The sequence below is a fragment of the Ursus americanus genome, chromosome 21 (assembly GCF_024610735.1).
Source record: "Ursus americanus isolate L20-20 chromosome 21, mUrsAme1.1.p, whole genome shotgun sequence".
Taxonomy (NCBI): domain Eukaryota; kingdom Metazoa; phylum Chordata; class Mammalia; order Carnivora; family Ursidae; genus Ursus; species Ursus americanus.
Window position 1 is genome coordinate 21,715,734 of NC_142147.1, and position 20,060 is coordinate 21,735,793.

At 53.8% G+C, this 20,060-nt stretch overlaps 1 protein-coding gene across 5 annotated transcripts in view; it reads right to left on the bottom strand.

Moving 5' to 3' along the window:
• The window catches only part of TK2 (thymidine kinase 2), a 31,604-nt gene continuing 11,544 nt past the window's right edge, over window positions 1-20,060 (bottom strand). For 2 of the 5 annotated variants that reach the window (XM_045814930.2, XM_087870478.1), the window contains exons 6-10: window positions 18,243-18,316; window positions 9,289-9,377; window positions 8,621-8,700; window positions 6,355-6,435; window positions 1-5,192 (exon numbers count right to left, since the gene is read on the bottom strand). In XM_045814930.2, coding sequence (XP_045670886.1) covers window positions 5,094-5,192; window positions 6,355-6,435; window positions 8,621-8,700; window positions 9,289-9,377; window positions 18,243-18,316 — 423 coding nt within the window. In that variant the 3' untranslated portion in view covers window positions 1-5,093. Of the gene's footprint in view, window positions 5,193-5,865; window positions 6,436-8,620; window positions 8,701-9,288; window positions 9,378-18,242; window positions 18,317-20,060 lie in introns of all 5 variants that reach the window. The other 3 variants (XR_006782886.2, XR_015728040.1, XR_006782888.2) reach the window with 2 other exon arrangements.

Sequence of the window (20,060 nt, forward strand, 5' to 3'; positions counted from 1 at the left end):
GACTAGAAAACCATGAGTTTATTGTGTAAGGAATCCAGGGCCTTGCTGGTACAAGGAGTGTCTGTTCCCTTGGCCTGAGAAGCAGTTATGTCTCTCCAGGCCTCTCTCTCGTGCCACAGGATGCAAGGTGCCAATCCAGAGTCCCCATGAGAAGCAGGAACATTTTTAAAAAGAAAAGAAAGGCCCATTGCCTACCCCAGGCTCTGTTATTCCAGAAAAGCCATGAGGTACTTTTCAGAGGTATGGTCCCGAAGGTCAGCCTCAACCAGGCCTGTGACCTGTACCTACTGAAGTGATTAGTCAAGGCGGCCTGATTAACCAGTGACAGCACGCATCCACGCCACTCTGATGGAAAGTGCCAGTCACTGCAGCTGCTGCCATTACTCAGCCAAGTAACCGCATTATGGCCCCGTTTTCTGGGCCACATCAGATGAATGAACATTTACAGGGATGCTTGCTGCATACCGGGCCCTGGTCCAGATCCCTTCCATGAGCCAAGTCCTGAGTAGTGAGCAATTCTCTCAACTGACAGACAGGATACCCAACACTCAAAAGACGTCCAACAACCAACAAGGTGCCAAGTCTTCTTGGAACTCTGGGATGTCCAATTCTAGAAAGTATCAGTCTAGAGAGGTGGCTGTCAAAGGGTGGTCCCTGGACTACAGCCTCATCGTCACCTGGAACGGTGTTAGAGAACAGATTCTTGGGCACACCCCAGACGTGCTCAATTGGAAACTCTGAGGGTGGGCCTCGTGATCCATGTTTAACATGCCCTCCCGGGGATTCAGATGTGCTGACGTTGCAGAACCAGGAGCTAGAGACTCCCAAAGGACACAAGAGCCGGGAGTCAGCAGCAGCTGCAGGTCCCCTAAAACAGTGCTCTTCCCAATGCGCGTTCCGAGGAACAGTAGCACACGTGGAGACTGTTAATGGCTATTCCCAATGAGGGGTTCTACTGTCAATGAGTTTGAGAGTCCCTGGCTTAAATAAAGTTGAAGAGGTGTTTCTATCCCAGGACTGCTTGAGTGTAACTAAACTACTGTACCTTGGGTGTCTCAGAGAAAGTACCCAAGGTGGTGCTTCCCAAATTTCCCGGACTACGGAACCCTCCTTTCTCAGAACACCTATTAGTATCTTCCAGGGCACCTGTGTTCCACAGACCCCAGCCTTGAAGAAGAAAAAGCCAAGAAATGCAGAAATTCAGGAAGACAGCAGTAAATGTGGATACCCACTCTGGACTCCACAAGACTGGCTCTCTCTTGGCTTCTGTTTAATGACAGCCTTTGGCAAGCTCACTATCTTATGTAAACTAGAGGAACACGGAGTTCACTCGGCCTTAGGGGAGCTGCGGGGTTGGGGTTATGAGGGAAAAAAAAGCCCCGTGCCAGTGACCCTGGGGCCCCGGGTGAGTAATCCACTGCCAAAGCCCAGAGGCACCAGGCAGGGTATTATTGTTATTAGATTTTCAACAGGGAGGGCTGACATTTCCAGGAGCTCGTCAATTACTTTAATAACTGTAATTCTTCAGGGTGGTGAGGCCACAGGGATGAATGTTACTCATTCCACAGATGGGAGCATTTGAAGTGAGCACCCCCACCCGGCCCCAGGGCTCTAGGAAAACAAGAGGGCATAGAGTCAATAGCACCCAGGGGTAGACAGGTTCTAGAAACATCTACCTGCTCTCAGAGTTGTAAATGCTTCAATCCTTCCCCAGGTCTGGTGGTGGGAGTCTGTGGGAGGCCCTGGAAGGGTCTCTGACTGAGGTATTCCACAGGCAGGGAGAGGGGTACTTCGCATCTAGGTGAGGGGCTCAGGCGGAAATGAAAGGGGGTAGGAAGAGAAACGGAAAGGTGACATCATTTCTCAGGGTCCACGGTTAGGGAGGGCCTCCTGAGAGCCACGCAGTGGGAGTGCGTCGGACCGGGTGGTCTGTGCCCTCACCCGGCTCCACTCAATGCGGTAGGCAGGTTGAGCCAAGGACATCGTAGCACCAGGCAAGGAGGGAGATGTGATGTGAGGGCAAGAGGGAAGGACAGGTGGGGCCAGAGGGCACCACAGCCGACCTGTGGGTCCTGACTTCCCAGGTCCTGACTTCCTTCGTGCCTTTGCCCCACCTCCAAGGCCTCTGGCAAAATCCTGTTAGGACCTTCTAGCTTATCTCAGTTGTGCCTTGCAAAGGTCATCATCCACATTAGAATTAATATGCAAGCTGATGCCAACAGTAGCCAGATTAGGAGCTCTGGCACCATCTTGGACAGGGAAGTCCCTGCAGGAAGGAAGCCACGCACCAGGAAGTTGAACTGGGAACAGAAAGCCAGAAAAAGCCTGGGACCCTGACAGCCTCAGAGCCACCACACCAGCCCTGAATCACCCACCTCTGCATTTTCATGTGACACAGAAATACACTTCGATCTCATTTTTTTTTAATCACCAGGTACATGAAATATTTCGGAATGATTCTAATCATGTCTCTTGCATATAAAATTAAAAAGCTGACGTGTAAATTAGAATTATTTCACTGAAAATACTGACTAAAAGAAAACCTATGTGCTATTCCAAAAAATTTTGTAACTACCAAGAGTCAAAGCAGCTGCGGCCATTCTGGGGTGTACTCCCCTAATGTCCAACGGAATCCCACCTCGGGGTAAAAATGCGGCGACACCAGCAAATCAAGGATGTCATTGCCCTGGCTTGCTCTGTTGGCAATTCAGAGACGCCAGCCCTTGCCACGCTCCTCCCAGCCATTCCCGAGAGTCCCTGCGGCGTGCCTCCCTCTGCTCTAAACACTAGGCCCCATGCCTACCATGTGCCATCTGACCTTTTTCTGCCCTGACTTCTATAACTGCTCCGCGACCCCTGAGGCCACCAGCCCTGCCTGTCACACGGGGAAAGCAACCCTCGTCCGTGCAAGCTGGGCACCAGCCGATTCGTGGGACACAGCTGGGCTGAGAGATCTCGGCCCCTGCCCTGGCCACTGCAGATACGTGGCATCCGCTCCGCGATGCCAAAGCAAGAGGATGGTGAGCACTCCGGCACCCACACATCCCATGTTGGGAAAGATGGGGCTTAAAAAATGAAAACACATTATCCTACTGGCAAAAGGATGCTGCTGCCGGGAGCTCAAGTCACTGGCCTAGGCAGCACGCCAAGATTAACACCAGGTTTTAGGTGAAGGATTTACTGGCTACCACAAGGCAACACTTTACTTTTTTTTAAATCACATTTCTCCCAAAACAGATGCTCAAATTGAGCTGTGGGGAAAATACTGGACTGTTCGCTTACAAATTCCCAAAGACTGCCCTGGCTCATCAACACACCTGGTGCACCGGCGCTTGCCTCCCCTGGACTTCTGGTCAACCCCTGACATTTGGGAGACACGTCCCCGCTGAGCTCCTGCCCCTCATCCTGCCCACAGCGTCCAAGAACTGGTCCAGGAGTCACAGTGCTCGCCTCCGTCTGGGACAGGACCACCAGGCCTCCAGTCACCCACGTTGAGTCAGAGAGCTGCACGCACAGGTGCCACACGCACGCAGAAGCCAGGATGAGGCCTTCCAACCTTCGTCGATGTCAACCGCTGCTCAGGAAAGGACGAGGCCAGTTTCCCCAAAGTCACAACTGACCCTTCCCAATGTTTACGATCAGTCTTCTCAAAGCTCTCTCCACCCACCTCCAAAATATCAGGAGCACCAGTGCTCCAAGAGCCTTTGCTTGCAAGCCCTGATCTTCCTGTCCAGACTGCCCCCAAGAGAATGTTCTTTCTTTCTCTTACTTCCCACTTGACTCAAGAGACAGCTGTGGCTTTGACGCATTGTTGCAGCTGAGTGAAGCTAAGATATTCTCTGAACCAATAAAGATGATTTCATGCTCTATGGTCCAAAGTGTCTCCTTGGATGGAAAAACATTTCAAAAAGACTTAAGGCCACTTGTGTCTCTTCCCTGGGCCCCAAACTCTCAGTAACTGCAAGGGCAAAGCTCTCACACAAGGCCAGTACAGAGTACGGAGGCCTCAGAAGCCAGGACTGGTGGCTCCTTGCCCCAGCTTGGCCCTGGGCAAACCACCCAGGCACCAGAGCCATTTCCCTGACATAGAACTGGCAGCAGCTCAGGCAAGGCTTTCGTCACCAAGGAGACCAAACACAGTCAGGAGCCAACGCATGATTCTCCTAAGGACGTGGAAGTCCAGATGCCGAGGTGGTAAATGCCACAGCAGCCTCACGCTGGGAAACCACTGAACGATGAGCTCAAGCCAAACCCAGCACAATTTTGTGAAAGTCTAAGACCATTGACTGTCCTCGCGAACTGCTCAGATAACAAGAAAACGATGATACTGGCTCCAGGCACTGCTGGCTCTCCCCACACAGATGTGTGATCTCTAGCAAGGGAAGATGGGCTCTCAGGATGAGGCAGAGAGTGCTTTAAAGTCACCAAAAGTCTGAATTGTGCCAACGCCACTATCACCAGCTGTGTGACCCTGGGGGAGTCCCTTAGCCTCTGCGAACTTCAACTTCTTCCCTGGGAGATGAGGCCACTACCTCACCCTCCTGGGTAGTTGGAAGGGTTAGAGACCCTAAGGCCAGCACAACTTCAGGAGGTTCTTCCCTTAATCACAGGGACCCGGCAGTGGGAAACCATGAGAAGAGGTGCTGGGGGAATGAAGGCTGCAAACACCAAAGGGCATGACAAACCCATTGGTCCCATTTGTCATTTACCCTCAAGGGCCAGAGACCCAGGATGAAGACACTGGCAAAGAGGAAAAGACCATCAGGAAAACAAATGTGTGGGCGCCTGGGTAGCGCAGTCGTTAAGCGTCTGCCTTCAGCTCAGGGCGTGATCCTGGCGTTCCGGGATCGAGCCCCACATCAGGCTCCTCCGCTGGGAGCCTGCTTCTTCCTCTTCCACTCCCCCTGCTTGTGTTCCCTCTCTCGCTGGCTGTCTCTCTATCACATAAATAAATAAATAAAAAATCTTTAAAAAAAAAAAACAACAACAAATGTGGCCAGATACAAAGCCCTCCTGAGAGTAGCTCTTTCCAAATTGTTCCTAACAGCTAACTCGGCAGCAGCGGGCATTTTTGTGCCATGATCTTTCCCATCCTATGAACCACGCTTCTGATTCTCTGGAGTTAATATTCGGTCCCGGTTTTGTTCAAAGAGTTTTAACATTTTCTGCATGTCGTGGTCAGCCTCAATCACCTGGAAATTAAACACACAAGTCACAGGACTGCATGTGACTTCAACATCATCCTCCCTTCACAGATGAAGAGGGATGAAGCGGGAGAGAGATGAAGGCAGGCAGGAGGAGGCGAGGAGGCAGAGAAGTCCAAGGTCACAGGCAGATAAAAAGGAGGGTTAGAGCAGAACAGCACCGGGGTCTAGGTCAATTCACATTCTGAACTATGTTTCCACTTACGAAACCACTACGGTTGCCCCTGCAGCCAGCCCATGAATGATTTTTTTCCCCATCATTTTATATCATCCAATAATGATGGGGGGGAAACAGATTTTACATCCTCAAAAATCCAGTACGGTAATATTTCACTTTCCAGCAACCTCATGGCCTGGAGGCACCATGAGTAGAAGTGTCCGAGCAGCCCACACAGATGTCCCCCATAGAAGTTTGTGCGTGGCTCTCCCTCAGATCCCACACTGGGTGCACATCTCCAACCATCTCGGGATCCATCTGCCTGCCTAAAGAAATTCAGCAGCAGCGAATCGGGAAAGGAGAGGCGAGGGAAGCAGGGAAAGGCGAGGCAGGGTGGGAACAGCACACAGTTAGAAGTGGCAAGTGTCGGCAGGAGAAGCTGCTACACGAAGCCAACAGGGGACTCAAAGACATGAGTGGTCTGGGGCAAACCATCCTACACACCTCAGCACCTCCTAAGGGCGCCACTGTGTAACAGCCCAGGACAGCAACTGGTGCTCCTTCAGATGCCCTGGGTCACCGAGGAGAGGGGCAACGAGGCTCCGTGGCTGCCATCCACTGAAGAAGGGATGGTTGCATCAGAGAGACCACCATCCCAACGGGTTAAAGCCAAAACCCACGTCTAGAGGCTTCGGCCATCTGGAACGCTCCCTCACTGAACTGACAATGCTGGGTAAGTGAGATGCTACTGTGGCCACCGGTGTAATGACACAGGGACAGGTCACCTTCTCTCGGGTCTGTCCGACAGACCCGGAGACTCAGTCCAGAATGGGGACCAGGAGAGAGAAAGGGCCCCTTCTACCCTCCCTGCTTCCTTCTTCTCGAACCTCCAGCTCTGAAGGACGTGGCCCTTCCCCAGACTGCAGAGTGGCTGACCTGCCCTGGGTCACTCCTTCTTCCAGAAAAGTCTCCAGCCCTACCAGGGGGACTTACCAGAACAGGGGCTGTCACAGGGAAAAGGGCCCCTTTGATGAGCCACTCCTCATAGAGGTGGTGAATAGCATTCAGGTATTCCTGCCGGGAAACACACACACACACACACACATATGCACATAGGCCGTCACGAGTGGGGAGGGGAGCAAACCTCTCCACCAAGGATCTCGGGCAGGGGCGTGAACGTTCATGACCACGGGGAGTGGCTTGGACAAAGAGGTCTGCAACCACCAACCTGGCTCAGGTGGACAGCCACAAATGCAGCCCCTCCCTGCACCAGCCAGCCTGGGCATGGAGGCCGTGAGAGGCACCACTCCAGCTGCTTACCGCCTCCCTCCAGCACCGCCCTGCTCACCTCCCCCTCCCACCCGACTTCTCACACTTGCGGCCACTTCTCCATCAGCAAAGCCACCAGTTCCTTCATGGTGGGGTCCACAGGTGCTCCACTGGCCAAGCGTCCTGCGCTGGGCAGCGTCTGAGCCTCCCAAGAGGACTGTGACCCTCACTGGCCTAGGAGACCTAATCCCGCTGCTTCCACCCCACCAGACAACTTGTGACCTGTGGGCCCTCTAGGCCATGAAGACCAATGTCAGAAAGCCCCACCAGGTGGAACCCAGGGGGAAAGAGGCCCGGACACGCACCAAGCCATCGGCGCCTCTGCACCAGGCAGAACTGGACAGACACTTTCTCATACACAGGCCATGGTGCTCTGGCCACCCACGGCCACCTTCCCAAGCAGCAATTTACTGCCAGTCCAAAAGCTCCCAGGGAAACCGCAATGCCACCTTTTCATCTACCACCGAGTTATCCCTTGGCAACGATAGATTTGTCCTAGAGGCCTTGTCAGAAATGCTAAGATAATGGCCCGGTTAATAATGGCTTGGAGGGACTCCAGACTTGTCATTTCTTCAGAACATCTGGGTCACCACACAGAGCGGCTGTGCCCTACCACGGACTGGCCAGGCCCCGCTCCACTGTGCCCTTCCTCCAATCACTCCTGTCTCCAGATTTCAAAGGAGCTACCTAGAAGGAGGCCTATGCCTTCATGGCTGGTATCAACCTTACTGGTGCCTGGGGAAGACAAGCCTGGGTGAGCCTTGACAGCCGGGTGGGTCTTCCAGGGCCCCCAGCCCAGCCCATCCTGAGCTCAGACCCCCATGACATCCCAGGAAATGCCTGCCCAGCCTCTGTCTGTGTACTCCCAGTGGCATTCACATGGGGCATTCAGTTCAGTATTAACTGAGCAACTCCTAGGTGCCAAGCCCTGGGAAGCATGATGGGAATGCAGAGGGAATAAGACCTGATCTTAAAAGGCTCACAGTTTGATGAGGAATGGGGAATAAACGTATAAACAAACAGTTTCAGTATGCTTGTCCTTAGGGCTGTGATCATAAGCCCAGAGGTTAGGAAAGAACAATGGAGGGAAGGTCAGGGAAGGCTTCCTGGAAAAGGTGACATCTGAGCTGAACTTAGAAGGCAGAAGAAACCATTACACAAAGGCACATTTGTATAACTGCAGGGTAAGTGTGAGCGTGTGTGTAGCCACGACTAGTCTCTGTGGCCAGACCATGAAAGGCAGGGAGTGGAGGGAGATAACGCCGATCAGGCAGGATGTGGGGTGGCATGCTATAGCAGGGACTTTACTCTAGACAGCAACAAGACGCCAAAGGGTTGGTGGCCGGGAAATTGCATGAGTGGTGTTCTGTACTGGAAACATCACCGCAGCAGCAACGTGGAGGCCAGGTTTCAGAGGGAACATGGGGAGTGAAGGAACAGGATAAGGACAGCAGTCCACCAGTTACAACAGTCCTGATATAGGCCCTGTGGCCCTGAGCCAGCACCCAGAAGGGCGAGGCACTGGTCAAGTACCAGAGAGGATGGCCTCCGAGCCCAGCACTGCCCTCAGCGCTGGGGATGTAGTTGCAAGCGGGAGGGAGGGTTCTAACGAGGCTCCAGAGCTGGGCACAACGGCAAGCCATCCTCAGGAGGCGGACAGGACACGCCCTGGGGGTACCTGGCGGGGAGCACAAGGGACGCCGTTGGGCACAGAGGGTGCCAACCACGGCATCCCGGACCCCAGGAACTGAGGCAGCTCTGGACTTCACACAGGCTCTCCAGCCACTGAGGAAGTCCGAGTTCACCCTGCGGTATACTCAGTTCCCATTTCTCTCTCCGCAAGGACAGCACAATGATCTCACGGAGGGAGGGGCCGGGCTGGGATGGAGGTGGTTTCCCGGCCATTAAGCGGGTTCAAGGGGGCTCTTACCAGGGGAATGACTGTCTCCTCTTCCCTGCATCTCAGCCGCAATCTCTGGTAACAGGTCTCAGGAGTGGTCCGGAGATACACTGAGATTTAAAAAAATAATATGTGGCTCTAATTACTCTGTTTGTGGCTTGGAAGTGGAGGGCAGGGAGTGGGACAAGGAAGACATGTGGGCAAGGCGTGGAGAGAAACATCTGCCAGCCGCTCTGAGCAGGAGACACAGACCAAAGCCAGCTCCCAGAGGGACCACTGACCAGCCGTGTGGCCGTCAGGCATCTTGACCCTCATCCCGACTTTCATTTTCTTTCCATGTGACCAGCCCCACAGGGTTGCTGTGAGGCTGACCGAGGTTCCACTTGTGCACGAAGCTTCGCATGGATTCTGGCGCAGCGGGTCTCAGTCAGTGTCCTGGTGCTGTCCCTCCTCCCTCCCTCACACACTGAAAAAACTCATTAAATCACAATGGACCCAGGGGAGAAGAGCTGGAGGAACAAAGACAAGGAGGGACCAGAAGCCCCCAGGTCCCGTCTGCCCTTGGAGAGAAGGCTGAATGAACGTGGGAAAAGAATCACCAGTGGTCAGGGCCGCGGCCGCTGCTCCTGCTAGCTGGCAGGCCCGCCAAGCACATCCTCCCTGGGGCCCTGGGACGGAGGTTGGGAGGGGCCTCTCACCTATCAGATCAACGGACATGTCGATGTTCCTCACAATCCAGTCAAACCATTCCGACAGAATCACATAGTCCACTTCAGGCATCTTCCCACTATAACGAGAGGTGTCAGGGTTTTATGCATCAAAAGGATCTGCGGGTGGCTTCTGTGTAAAGGGCGAGGCCCAGGGCGCCAGGGCAGAGCATGACCCACGATACTGGGCCCACGACACCTCCAACCCTCTGCCACCAGGGGACGGATTCTGGTCTAACACAGCAAGTGTCATGGAAGTGCCCAATGAGAGAGCTCATCTGGGATTTAAAAAAAAATTTTTTTTAAGATTTTTATTTATTTATTTGACAGAGAGAGAGACAGCCGGCGAGAGAGGGAACACAAGCAGGGCGAGTGGGAGAGGAAGAAGCAGGCTCCCAGGGGAGGAGCCCGATGTGGGGCTCGATCCCAGAACGCCGGGACCATGCCCTGAGCCGAAGGCAGACGCTTAACGACTGAGCCACCCAGGCGCCCCTCATCTGGGATTTAAACTCCAAGCAGAGAAAGGGGCTTTGAGGCCTGTCCCTGGCGAGCAGGGACAGTGCTCAGGTTGGAAGGCGGAGCAGCAAACCAATTTCACCTCCAGAAATTTATTTTGTGCAAATAATCATGGATGCCCACTGTAGCACCGCCAAAAATAATGAAAAAAAATGAAACCTTAGCACGCCGATATAACAGCAAACCAAGCAGGAACTGAACGAAGGTGTCATAAAATAATATTTAATGACGTGGAAAACGCTCACAATTGAGTGTTTAGTGAGAACAGCAGGACATAAAATTGTGTGCAGTATGACCCAGCTGTATTTTCATGAGAAATCGTTCACACATTTTGAAAAGAGACTGGAAAGAAAGACAACAAAATGCATCCAGTGCTTTTCTCTGAGCTGTGGGACTATAGGAGACTTGAATGTTTTCTTTCTACCTTCCTGTATTTTCCAAAATCAGCAACATAGTACTTCCCAGATCAGGGGTTGGGAGGAGGGAAAGTAACTGCATATTTAAAATGTTAACTGAAAAAGGAAGGAAGGAAGAAATCAAGACAAGAGACTAAGAGTGCAAGGGGCCTGGCGTCTCTCCCCGGCTCCTGCGCATTCCCACCCTCCCCAAAAGGAAACCCACAGGGAAGAGCCAGAGGACGGGCAGTGGGAGGACACACACCTGTCAAAGGCTGGGCAGGAGGGGAATTCTCCCATTTAATGCCCCACCCACCTTGGATACCATCGGGGATCCACCCAGAACAGGGTTTGGCAGGACTGGCTGCTGGACTGGGCCGTGCCTGCGTCCAGGTGCACAGGGCGGTTCCCGCTGCCGATGAATGGCAGGGAGGGGAGAGGAGCCCACTAGAAGGGTGGTCTGGAGCTGGCCCCCTCCTAGGAGCTAAGAATGGACTTCCACCTGGCAGGGAGAAGCGGTGCAGGGACGGGCATGGAGGGAGGAGAGAAGCTTAGACAGTTGGAGGGGGCATCTCTGGGAGACCAAGGCCACAAGCAGCCCTGCCTGGGGCCCATATGACAGGGCATGGCACAGACTGAAGAGGGACACCCGCCCCTAGTCCTTGAGACCGCCATGGTGCCCACAAGGGAGACCGGCTGTGCTCGGGCTGCGCAGCAGGAAGATGTACGGTGCCCGAGAGAGAACAGCAGGGGCAGAGGGGCAGCTGTTGCCACCTGAGAGGTCTTCAGGCATCAGACCTCAGCCAGGAGACCAGCGCAGATGAACATGTGAGGGCTCCCTGAAAGACTGGGGGAGGGCAGTGGGAGGAAAGCGCACAACACTGCAGAGGGGACCGGAGCCAGTGAAATCCAGGAACTAAAGGTAAGGACTTTAGGACCACGAGCTGGTATGGCATGAGGACAGGGGGCTGCCCAGCCCCTAGTTCTTTCCTCCTATCTCCTTAAGAGTAGCCCATTCTTTATTCAGGGTCGCTCCACCGGCCTGAATGCTCCAGGGAAACCTGACCCCACCGCAAGCTTCAGGGGAGGCCCAGTTGGCCTAAGGGAAATACTCTCTTCTCACCAAGCTGAGCCGATCAGGACAAGGCAACCCCTGGCCATAGGTGCCCAGCCTGGACCAGTGAGACATGAGGGAGGTTTGCAGTGGTTGATGGAAACCATGCTTCCTCATACTTAGAGGAAAGTCACTAGCAAAACACCTACCCCCTGGCCAGCAGGTGAGAAGCCTGGTTCTGCCACAGCCATTTTGTCACCATGAGGGAATCATATTGAGGACACAAACAAGACACAGAGTAGGAAAACAAGGCCAGAGCCACTGAATGAAGCCAACCCTGAGCCTGCCATTAAGATAGCAGTAACAACCTCACTGTTCCTACTCTGAGTTGGGTTTCTAAAGTTAGTTGCAGCTGGGAGTATCTGATTTCAGAAACCAAACCACTCTCTCTTTACATGCTTTCCTTCTCTGGGAAACAAAGTTTTGTTCTTCAGAACAGAAGTGACTCGGAGGGAATGAGGATTTCCAAAATGGAAGGTGCTCATCAGCCCCTCCCCTTCTCCACTAACACACACACACACACACACACACACACACACACACACACACAGAACAGACTAGCAACACAGGGTCGTGGGCCAGTCGGCAGCGCGCAGAGGGAGAGTGGCCCAGGGCGGCGGTCTCGCAAGTCACGGACGCTGGACAGTCAGGCATCAGACTCTGCCCTGGAGAACTTCACACATGTCCGCAAGGCTCAAGGCAGATGATGCCAGATCCCAGAGCTGGGAGGATCCCCGATGCTGCCCCTGCTGAGCCACAGTGCAGAACACTTGAGAGCATAGCCTTAACTCAAAACCCAAACCAACCCCACCAGAAAAGAGTGTCACATGTTTCCATGGGGAGGGGACTCACAAGTGCGGGGGTCTCTGCGGCCTGAGCGCCGAGGCTCCCCTGGCAATCAGCTCCAGGTTCTCTCAGGACACGTCCTGGGTGGCTCAGGGGTTTCCCCAGCCCAGCCCAAAGTGGAGGCTTCTCCCACGGGGCTGAGAACAGACAGAGGCAGCGGGACATCCCTTTCTAAGGCTCTCCCGGAGAGGGTCTCTACAGGGGCAGCGCTCTGGGGCAGCCTCCCTGAGGGCAAGGTCTGCAGACAGAGCTCCAGGAAACCCTTCTGAGGCTGCTGGGAGCACTATGGGTGGCGGGAGAATCCAGGACAGCCCGTCACTGGCTAAGCTGAATGAGGAACCCGAGGCCTGGTGTCCAGGACTCAGGGATGTCAGGCAGCAGGCGCTGTTTAATCCATATCTGCAGTTTTCCTCCCAGAAGCTCTGCCCGGCTCCGCCTGTGTTGGACTTAAGAACAGGGTGCCCAGCACCACGACCAAGCCACTGCCGGGGCCAGCGCCTCTCTACAGAAAATCCAACCACATGACTCTCACCAACAGCAGACTGGGTGCCCTGAGGGGGTTTCACGGTGCCTTCCCCTTCCCCAGGGTGGCAAAACCGAGGTCCTGGCTCCACACAAATCCTGCTGGCTGTTTGGCTGGGAACAGTTTGCTGCCACCTTCCCCCTGAGGCCCACCGAGTCCCCAGTTTGCACAGCACAGGTCAGAACAGAAACCTCACACTCCAATGCCAGCCCCCTGTTTACATTATTATTATTATTATTATTTTGCTTTTTGCAAGGTCACTTTAGTCCCAATTTACAGATGAGGAAAACTGAGGCCCAGAGCAGTGAAGCCCAACTCAGTCTGAGCAGGATTTTCAGCCTGGCTCTCCATGGCCCCCAAACCCACATGATTTCCATGACATCACTCGCCCTATCTGGTCTGTCTGAGGATGGGGCCTTTGTGGACACTCCAGTGCCTCTTTGGCCTCAGCTGGAGGAAAGGCACAGCTCTCAAGGTCATGACCCAAGCCCAAGTCCCCAGTCTAGACCAGAGCAGGGGAGGAATCCAAGCTCCAAGGCCAGCTAGGGAGACAGGAGGACCTGCCTATTGTTCCAAACGCAGGGTCTTAATCAACGTCCACCAGCCCCAGGTGAGTCAGCTGTCATTTCCCAGCTGGGTCCCACTCAATTCCCCTACTTCTGTTCTCAGAAAAAGGCAACCAGCAATCTTGTAAAACCTTTGCATTCAATTATTCAGCCCCCGGGGCTTGGGCCACATAATTGCCTGTGAGGCTTTCTCACCACCTTCAGCTTTTCCTTTCAGCCGGGTGCCCACGCCTCACAACGCCTCACAAGTTGCCGGTCGTTAAGGAGGTGATGTAACTGGAATCTTCCTCTTCAGCAATTACCACGCTGCTCTCACACCCCTGGCCAGCATAATTGCACTTAGGTTCTGTCCGCCCCAAACCTGCTGCAGTGGGGGGGTCCAGAAGACGCAGGTCTCTCCCTAGGGGGCCCACAAGGCAAGGATGCCTTCCAGAAATTTTGCTTCAGGGGATGCAGAATGCCAGTATGTGGCCTGCCGTAACCTTCCACCAGGGCCCCCCCAGATCCCAAGCCAAGGTTGGAATGTTTCTCGACGGCTTTTGAGAAAGAGAAAAGGACCAACGGAAGGGCAGCAGCAACTTGCCCCCTGCCCTGGGAAAGGACTGTCCCCATCACGGCACAGTAGGAAGCTTTCTCCTTGAGCACCTGAGGGTGGGGGGAGGCAGGAGGTCAGGCAGGAGCTGTCACGCCACACAAGCCATCCTGGGGTTCCCAGCGCCCAGCTGACCTCCCCACAGGCGGGAACCAAAACATTCTCTTTTAGGTGCAGGCCAAGGATGCAGCTAAACTCAGTTCTAGCATACATTTAGTTTAGTCTCAAAATGACAGTCATCTGTATTTGGGGGGAGCAGAAACCTCTCAAAACATCTACTTTCTCAGTAACACTACATGGTGGCTGACCCACTGCATCGAGGAAAGCTGGCGTTGTAAGGAGACTGACCTCGACGAAAGCCCACATTTCACACTATCCTGCACCCATCACTTCATTAGCTCTGGCTACAAAGACGCTACTGTGCCTCCACACAGAAAACCTTTGGCCTATGGCTGCTCCTCTCCTGGCCCAGGAGTAAACCTGGAGATCCTTCAAACAAAGAAAACACAAGAAAACCCCCAACAACTAAAACCTGAAGCAACAAATGAGAAATGAACAAACAGCAGGCAGCACAGGAAACAGGAAGCCCCGCATTGCAGAACTTTCACCAAGATGGGCCACCTGCCCTCAAGAAAGCCTGCAGGACCGGGCTCTTGCTCTCCTGACCCCAAGGAAACCACAGGAACAAAACTCTCAGGAAAATTGCCTGGCATTAGGGCGGAGAGCTCCTTGTGACTGGCTTCTTCTGAGGCCTTATTCCTCCAAGTGTGCTCTCCAACCCGTAGGACGGTGGCCGCCCAGGGTTCTTTAGCTAGAAATGCAGGTTCTCAGGCCCCACCCTGGACTCCACAAAGCAGCATGTGTGTGTTAACAAGACGTATGGTGATCTGTGGGAGCAGCCCACCATCAGGCCTGGGTGGAAAGAGACAGAGGCCTGACTCCCCCAAGTCGGCGTCCTGGGGGCTCCACCCAGTCTGAAGCTTCTGGCCTTAAAGAAACCCAGAGGTCTGTCACCACTCCCTCATTCCTGCTGCCCCACACAGCAGGCCACGGGGCAGCTCCCCCCGTCCAGCCGCCTGCCCCATGAGGAAGGGCACCAGCCTGCTGATCCCATCTCAGTCCCTGCTCTGCCGAAAGGGTCAACAGTACCTACACCTCAGGGCTGCCTTGAGGGCTCAAAGGGGAGAAGTGTGAAGAACTGGACAATAAATGTGGCACCTGGCCCGCCCCTGGACCACTTGAGCAAATGCCCTTGTTTCCAGGGAACACAGATAACCTGGTACAGGTCACAACTGAATTCCCTGTGCTGGGAAGGTTCTTCTCAGAGCCCCTCCCAAATTTGGGAACTCTGGGACCCGTGGGCGAGGAAGGGGGTACTCCAAGCCACACTGTAAGCATGGTATTTGTTACACATACAAACAGAAGAACACATTACAGAACAGAATGCAAAGTCCACGTGGATTTCTAAGACAAAAGAGGAGACTTAGAAAGCAACTTCGGATTTGCTAGCAGGCTTCTTCCAGCTACAGGGGCTCGGAGGGCAGCAGAGAAGCAACCACCTGTGTGAGCCATCCTCGGCCTCTGGAGGACTTCAGTGAACGGGTTAGAGGAGTACTGCCTTCTCCCATCTCCCTGAAACCGAAAGAGGCAGATGGCCTGGCCCCCAGGCTGCCACAGTGTTCCCAGCAGCCTCTGGAGTGCCCAAGGTCATGCACCAACCAACAGCATCTGGGCTGCACCAAGTGATACCAGCGACCAATCTTCAGGCTCCGATAAGGTCCTCAGGGGAATCCATGCTCTCCCAAGGCCGTATGAACTTGAACCAATTAGATCCCAAGGAAAGGAACAGGGACACAGTAAATTTCTCCTATGGTTCACTGTCCTACAGAAATCCTAACCACGGATGCTAGGCATTCTGGGAGGGCCAGGGTGAGGCATAAACATGAAGTTAACAGGGCAGGAAAGGAGCTCAAAAAAATTAAAAGCTATAGTCTTTTCCTACACTACCCACAAGACAGCCCAGGGCAAGGGCCATGTTTTCTGGACCTATGACCTCACCACAGCCACAGAGATTAGGAAATCAGAATCAGCCATCAGAAGTGCTAGAATGAAGGGCGACGGGCATGAGTACCCAAAGCCCATGGACATCGGCTAAAACTGCCTCCTAGGAAAACAGACTAATGGCTCCTAGGGAAATCCGCCAGGTGTTGGGCAGTCTACAGGTGGGGGCCGCGGGTGGCTAACTGACCAATTTCGTGAAAAGCAGGGTTGGCAAGGACCTGCATAAGGGGCACAAAACCTAAACTAGGCAATTGTTCCATAGGGTCTCCGGAGATAGACAACAGGAATTAGAGATGTGAAGGGCTTGGGGAGGTTCAGGAACTTGGCTGTGCTCACAAAGACAGCAAATTCCAGAGCCAGGAGGGGACCCAGGTTCCCCCAACTCCAACCCTGGGCCTCTGGTCATTCCATTCCAGGTTACTGTCTTCAAAAGGAGCCACTGGCTGCCACACAGAACCGGCCACGCTGATGGCAATTACAAGACAGACAGCCTCGCTAGGCGAAGGGCACAGGAAGTCCCACCCCGCTGCCCAGGGTCCACTTCTCAGGCTATGTTTTCATTAGAGCAATAAACAAACACCAGTGGAGTTCCTTCGTTCTTTCTCTTCCGTCCTCTGCCTGTCCCTCCCTCAGGCGGAGGCATGGATAAGCAGGGAGCAAGGAGAGTGAAGGGCTGGGTAAACCTGCACTGGACACCTCGGCCCCACTGAAATCCCAGACAGCGCAGGGAGGACGGGGCTCTAGCATCAGGCCCACTCCTGCTGGAAGGCTGGAGGACAAAGCTACAGTCAGGACTTGCCCTGGCTGCTGTCCTGACCCCATGGCATTAGCCTAATGCTCTGAATGGATGGGAGCAGAGGCTCTCGTTTTGGGGCCACACAGGCCAATGAGCATGACCCACAGCAGCTCAGGACCAACGGGAGAAGACTTTTTAGTGGCCCCCTCGAAGTAGCTGGGGCCAGAGCCTGGAGAATATGTTCAGCTGGAGACCCAAGAGCAGCCCCAAGTTGCATCGCCCAGCAATAGCTAACGACATGGCCCAGGGGCCAGCCCTGGGCTGGGTCCGAGCTAGGCAAGTACACCCGATGTGGCCGGTCCTCCTGTCCTCAAGGAGCTTATGGGGCTGTGGGGATGACACACAATAGACAATTGAACAAATAAACAGACTAAGTTGAACCACGTGTAACTGCCATTTTTGTAGGTCAAAACTGGTCAAATATTAATAATTCCACATGGTTGAACCTACTTAAAAGTTGTCTTAAATACTATAAAGAAAGGCAACAGGAAGACGTAATTAAAAATGGGAGAGTGGTCTCATCTAGACGGGGTGGCTGGGGAGGGCTGGGAGAGGCGACACTGAGGACAGCTGCAGATGAGAGGGAGCGGGGAGCCAGCATGTAGAGAGTGGCAGGCGGATGTCAGGACAAACCTGACGTCAGGACCTCTGGGTGAGGGAGCTCAAGGCGGGAAGCAGCAGTAATGTGGGGGCTGGCAAGGAGAGGGTGACCAGGAGCACAGCTACTGAGGAGGGAGGGGCATGGAAGGGGTTCATGCTTCAGATTGCAGCCTGTAGCCCATCTCCCCAAGACCCCTAAAATCAGCAGTCCACTGAGCACAGAAATCGGGAGGGTCCCAAGCCTCTGAGGCCTCAGCACGGTGGGCCACCAGAAGTCCCCTATGTCTATATGACAGAGTCCACTCCCATGAAGGCAGAAGACAGCTGAGAGCGAAACTGTAACAAATACTGAGCAAAATGTTCTAGACGGAGTGCTCTGTGGCTCTGGGTCTTCACCCAGCCCCACATCCTCCCCCTTTGCCATGTGACCCACATGGGCCCTCCCAACCTCTCAGCCTGGGGTCAGCTTGTGGGGCCTGCTTTGGCCAATGGGACGTCAGCAAACGTGAAGCTGAGGCCTCCACGCACTCGTGCATTCCTACTGGGGCCCCTGCTCTCCGCTGTCACCATGAGACGTGCCCAGGCTAGCTTGCTGGTCCCGTAGGAGGATGACAGGCAGGAAGAGAGAGATGAGACACCCCAGTCACCCCTGTTGGAGCCATTCTAGACCAGCCAACCCCCAGACATACCGTGGAGCCCAGCCATCTGGGTCAGCAGAGCCCCCTGGCTGACCACCCTTGATGCCTGAGCAATCACAGCAGGAAAACTGTCTGCCACTGAGGGTCTGTGGTCAGCTGTTACAGAGCACGACCATGGCAGGAGCTAACAGATACAACCGGTAGGTACTCAAGAGCTGTCACATGAATAAACACGTTCCAATTTCATTTCTACAAAATCAGTGGTTTCACAAATTATCAATTGTGCAAACTACGGTACCTTCTGTATAGGTTTTCTACAAAAATATATCTTGCGCTGTGAATCGACCGTTCCATCAACCGTACAGGTGATGTCTAAAAGAAAACAAAGTGATTCAAGGACTCAGGTCAGGAAGGCGTGAAGGATGCCTGTTGGTCCCCCCACCTGTGATCTACACCAAACACAAGAACAGAGAAGCTGTGGGAGATGGAGGCAGCCACCAGAGCAATAGTGTGAGTCCGACACGGGGCTCAGCTGCGCTCCGCCATCGGTCTGGGACCCTCCCCACACCCCGAAGCTCAGTGGCCAGTACAGTAACACAGGGACTGACGGCTTGTCAGCAGCGGCCTCTTTCACTGCAGAGGTGAGGCTCAACTGAATTATTGACTTGGGGAAGTGCTAAAAAAAACTGCCAAGTGCTGTCCGGCAGAGTGCTGTCAAGTGGAAAGTGTGGTAATTATGGAGCTAAATAATGTGTGCTTGCTTAAGCAGAGGGATCTGAACGCCAAAGGCAGAGATGCGAGAGGCCTGGGGTATGGCTGACATTTGGGGACTCTGCCCTCAGTGACTGACGGCCTGGCTTTCTGGAGCCCCGCAAAGATGTGAGACCTTGGTGCCTCCTCACAGGGCTGGCTGGGAACCACTGCAGCCCTGTGGAAACTGGGAAGGACTCTGCCCAACTGGGCACACCCTGCTCTCACTCAGCCTGGCCCATAGCACCCACGGCACCCGGACCAGCCAATCACAGGCACCTTCAAAGCCATAACCCAGGGGGCGCCTGGGTGGCACAGCGGTTAAGCATCTGCCTTTGGCTCAGGGCGTGATCCCGGCGTTATGGGATCGAGCCCCACATCAGGCTCCTCTGCTATGAGCCTGCTTCTTCCTCTCCCACTCCCCCTGCTTGTGTTCCTTCTCTCACTGGCTGTCTCTATCTCTGTCGAATAAATAAATAAAATCTTAAAAAAAAAAAAAAAAAGCCATAACCCAGGAATTGCCTGACTCTCTCCTTGCGTTTATCTGTCCATCCATCCTCCTTTCCATTTTCTCCATTCTCTCCTTAGGACTCTCTGCTGCCCATCTACTATGAGCTCCCCACTCATCCATCTCTCCTTCTGCTCCTCTTTCCTCGTCTGTCCATCTCTCTCTCTCTCTGCGTCCTTCATGGGAGATTTCCCTAACTAGAGAAACACACATATGTCCCCTTATATTCAGATCTGTTAGCTACAATTTAGATTTGCAATCGAGTGCCTGCTCAGGGGAAGCAGGGTGGGCAAAGGAGGAAAGTGCCAATCTCAGATGCTCTGACCTGTATCATTTAGATAGATATTTGGGGAAACAGAAATTCATATGGTTCTGCTCCTATCTTTCCATTTTTAGAAGATGCAGATTTGTAGAATGATAGCTCCAGTCACAACCGCCCAGCCCTGGATGGAACCATCCAGCGGAGTGGCTGTGGCAACATCTGCTGTAGGGATCTCCTGCCTCCTTCACAGAGAGCAGCCAAAGCTGGCCTTTCAGGTTGTGCTTTCAATTTTGAGCCACAGGGGCCAATCAGGCTCTCCTCAGCCAGCCTCTTTTCTAAGAGACTCCATCCCTATGCAGACCCGACGGGTCTAAGCAGCATCTCTGTGCCCTGTGATCTGTCCCAACTGGCCCAGGGCTAGACACGGGACCCAAGCGTAGCCAGTCAGATTCTTTCTCCCAAGAATTTGAACCAAGAGCCAGATCTCGTGAAGGTTAGATCAGTGGTCCTCAAACATGCAAGCCAACAAAGCAGGCATTAAAATCACCTGGAGAGCTTGATAAAGCATATATTGCTGGGCCTCGTCTCCGGAACTT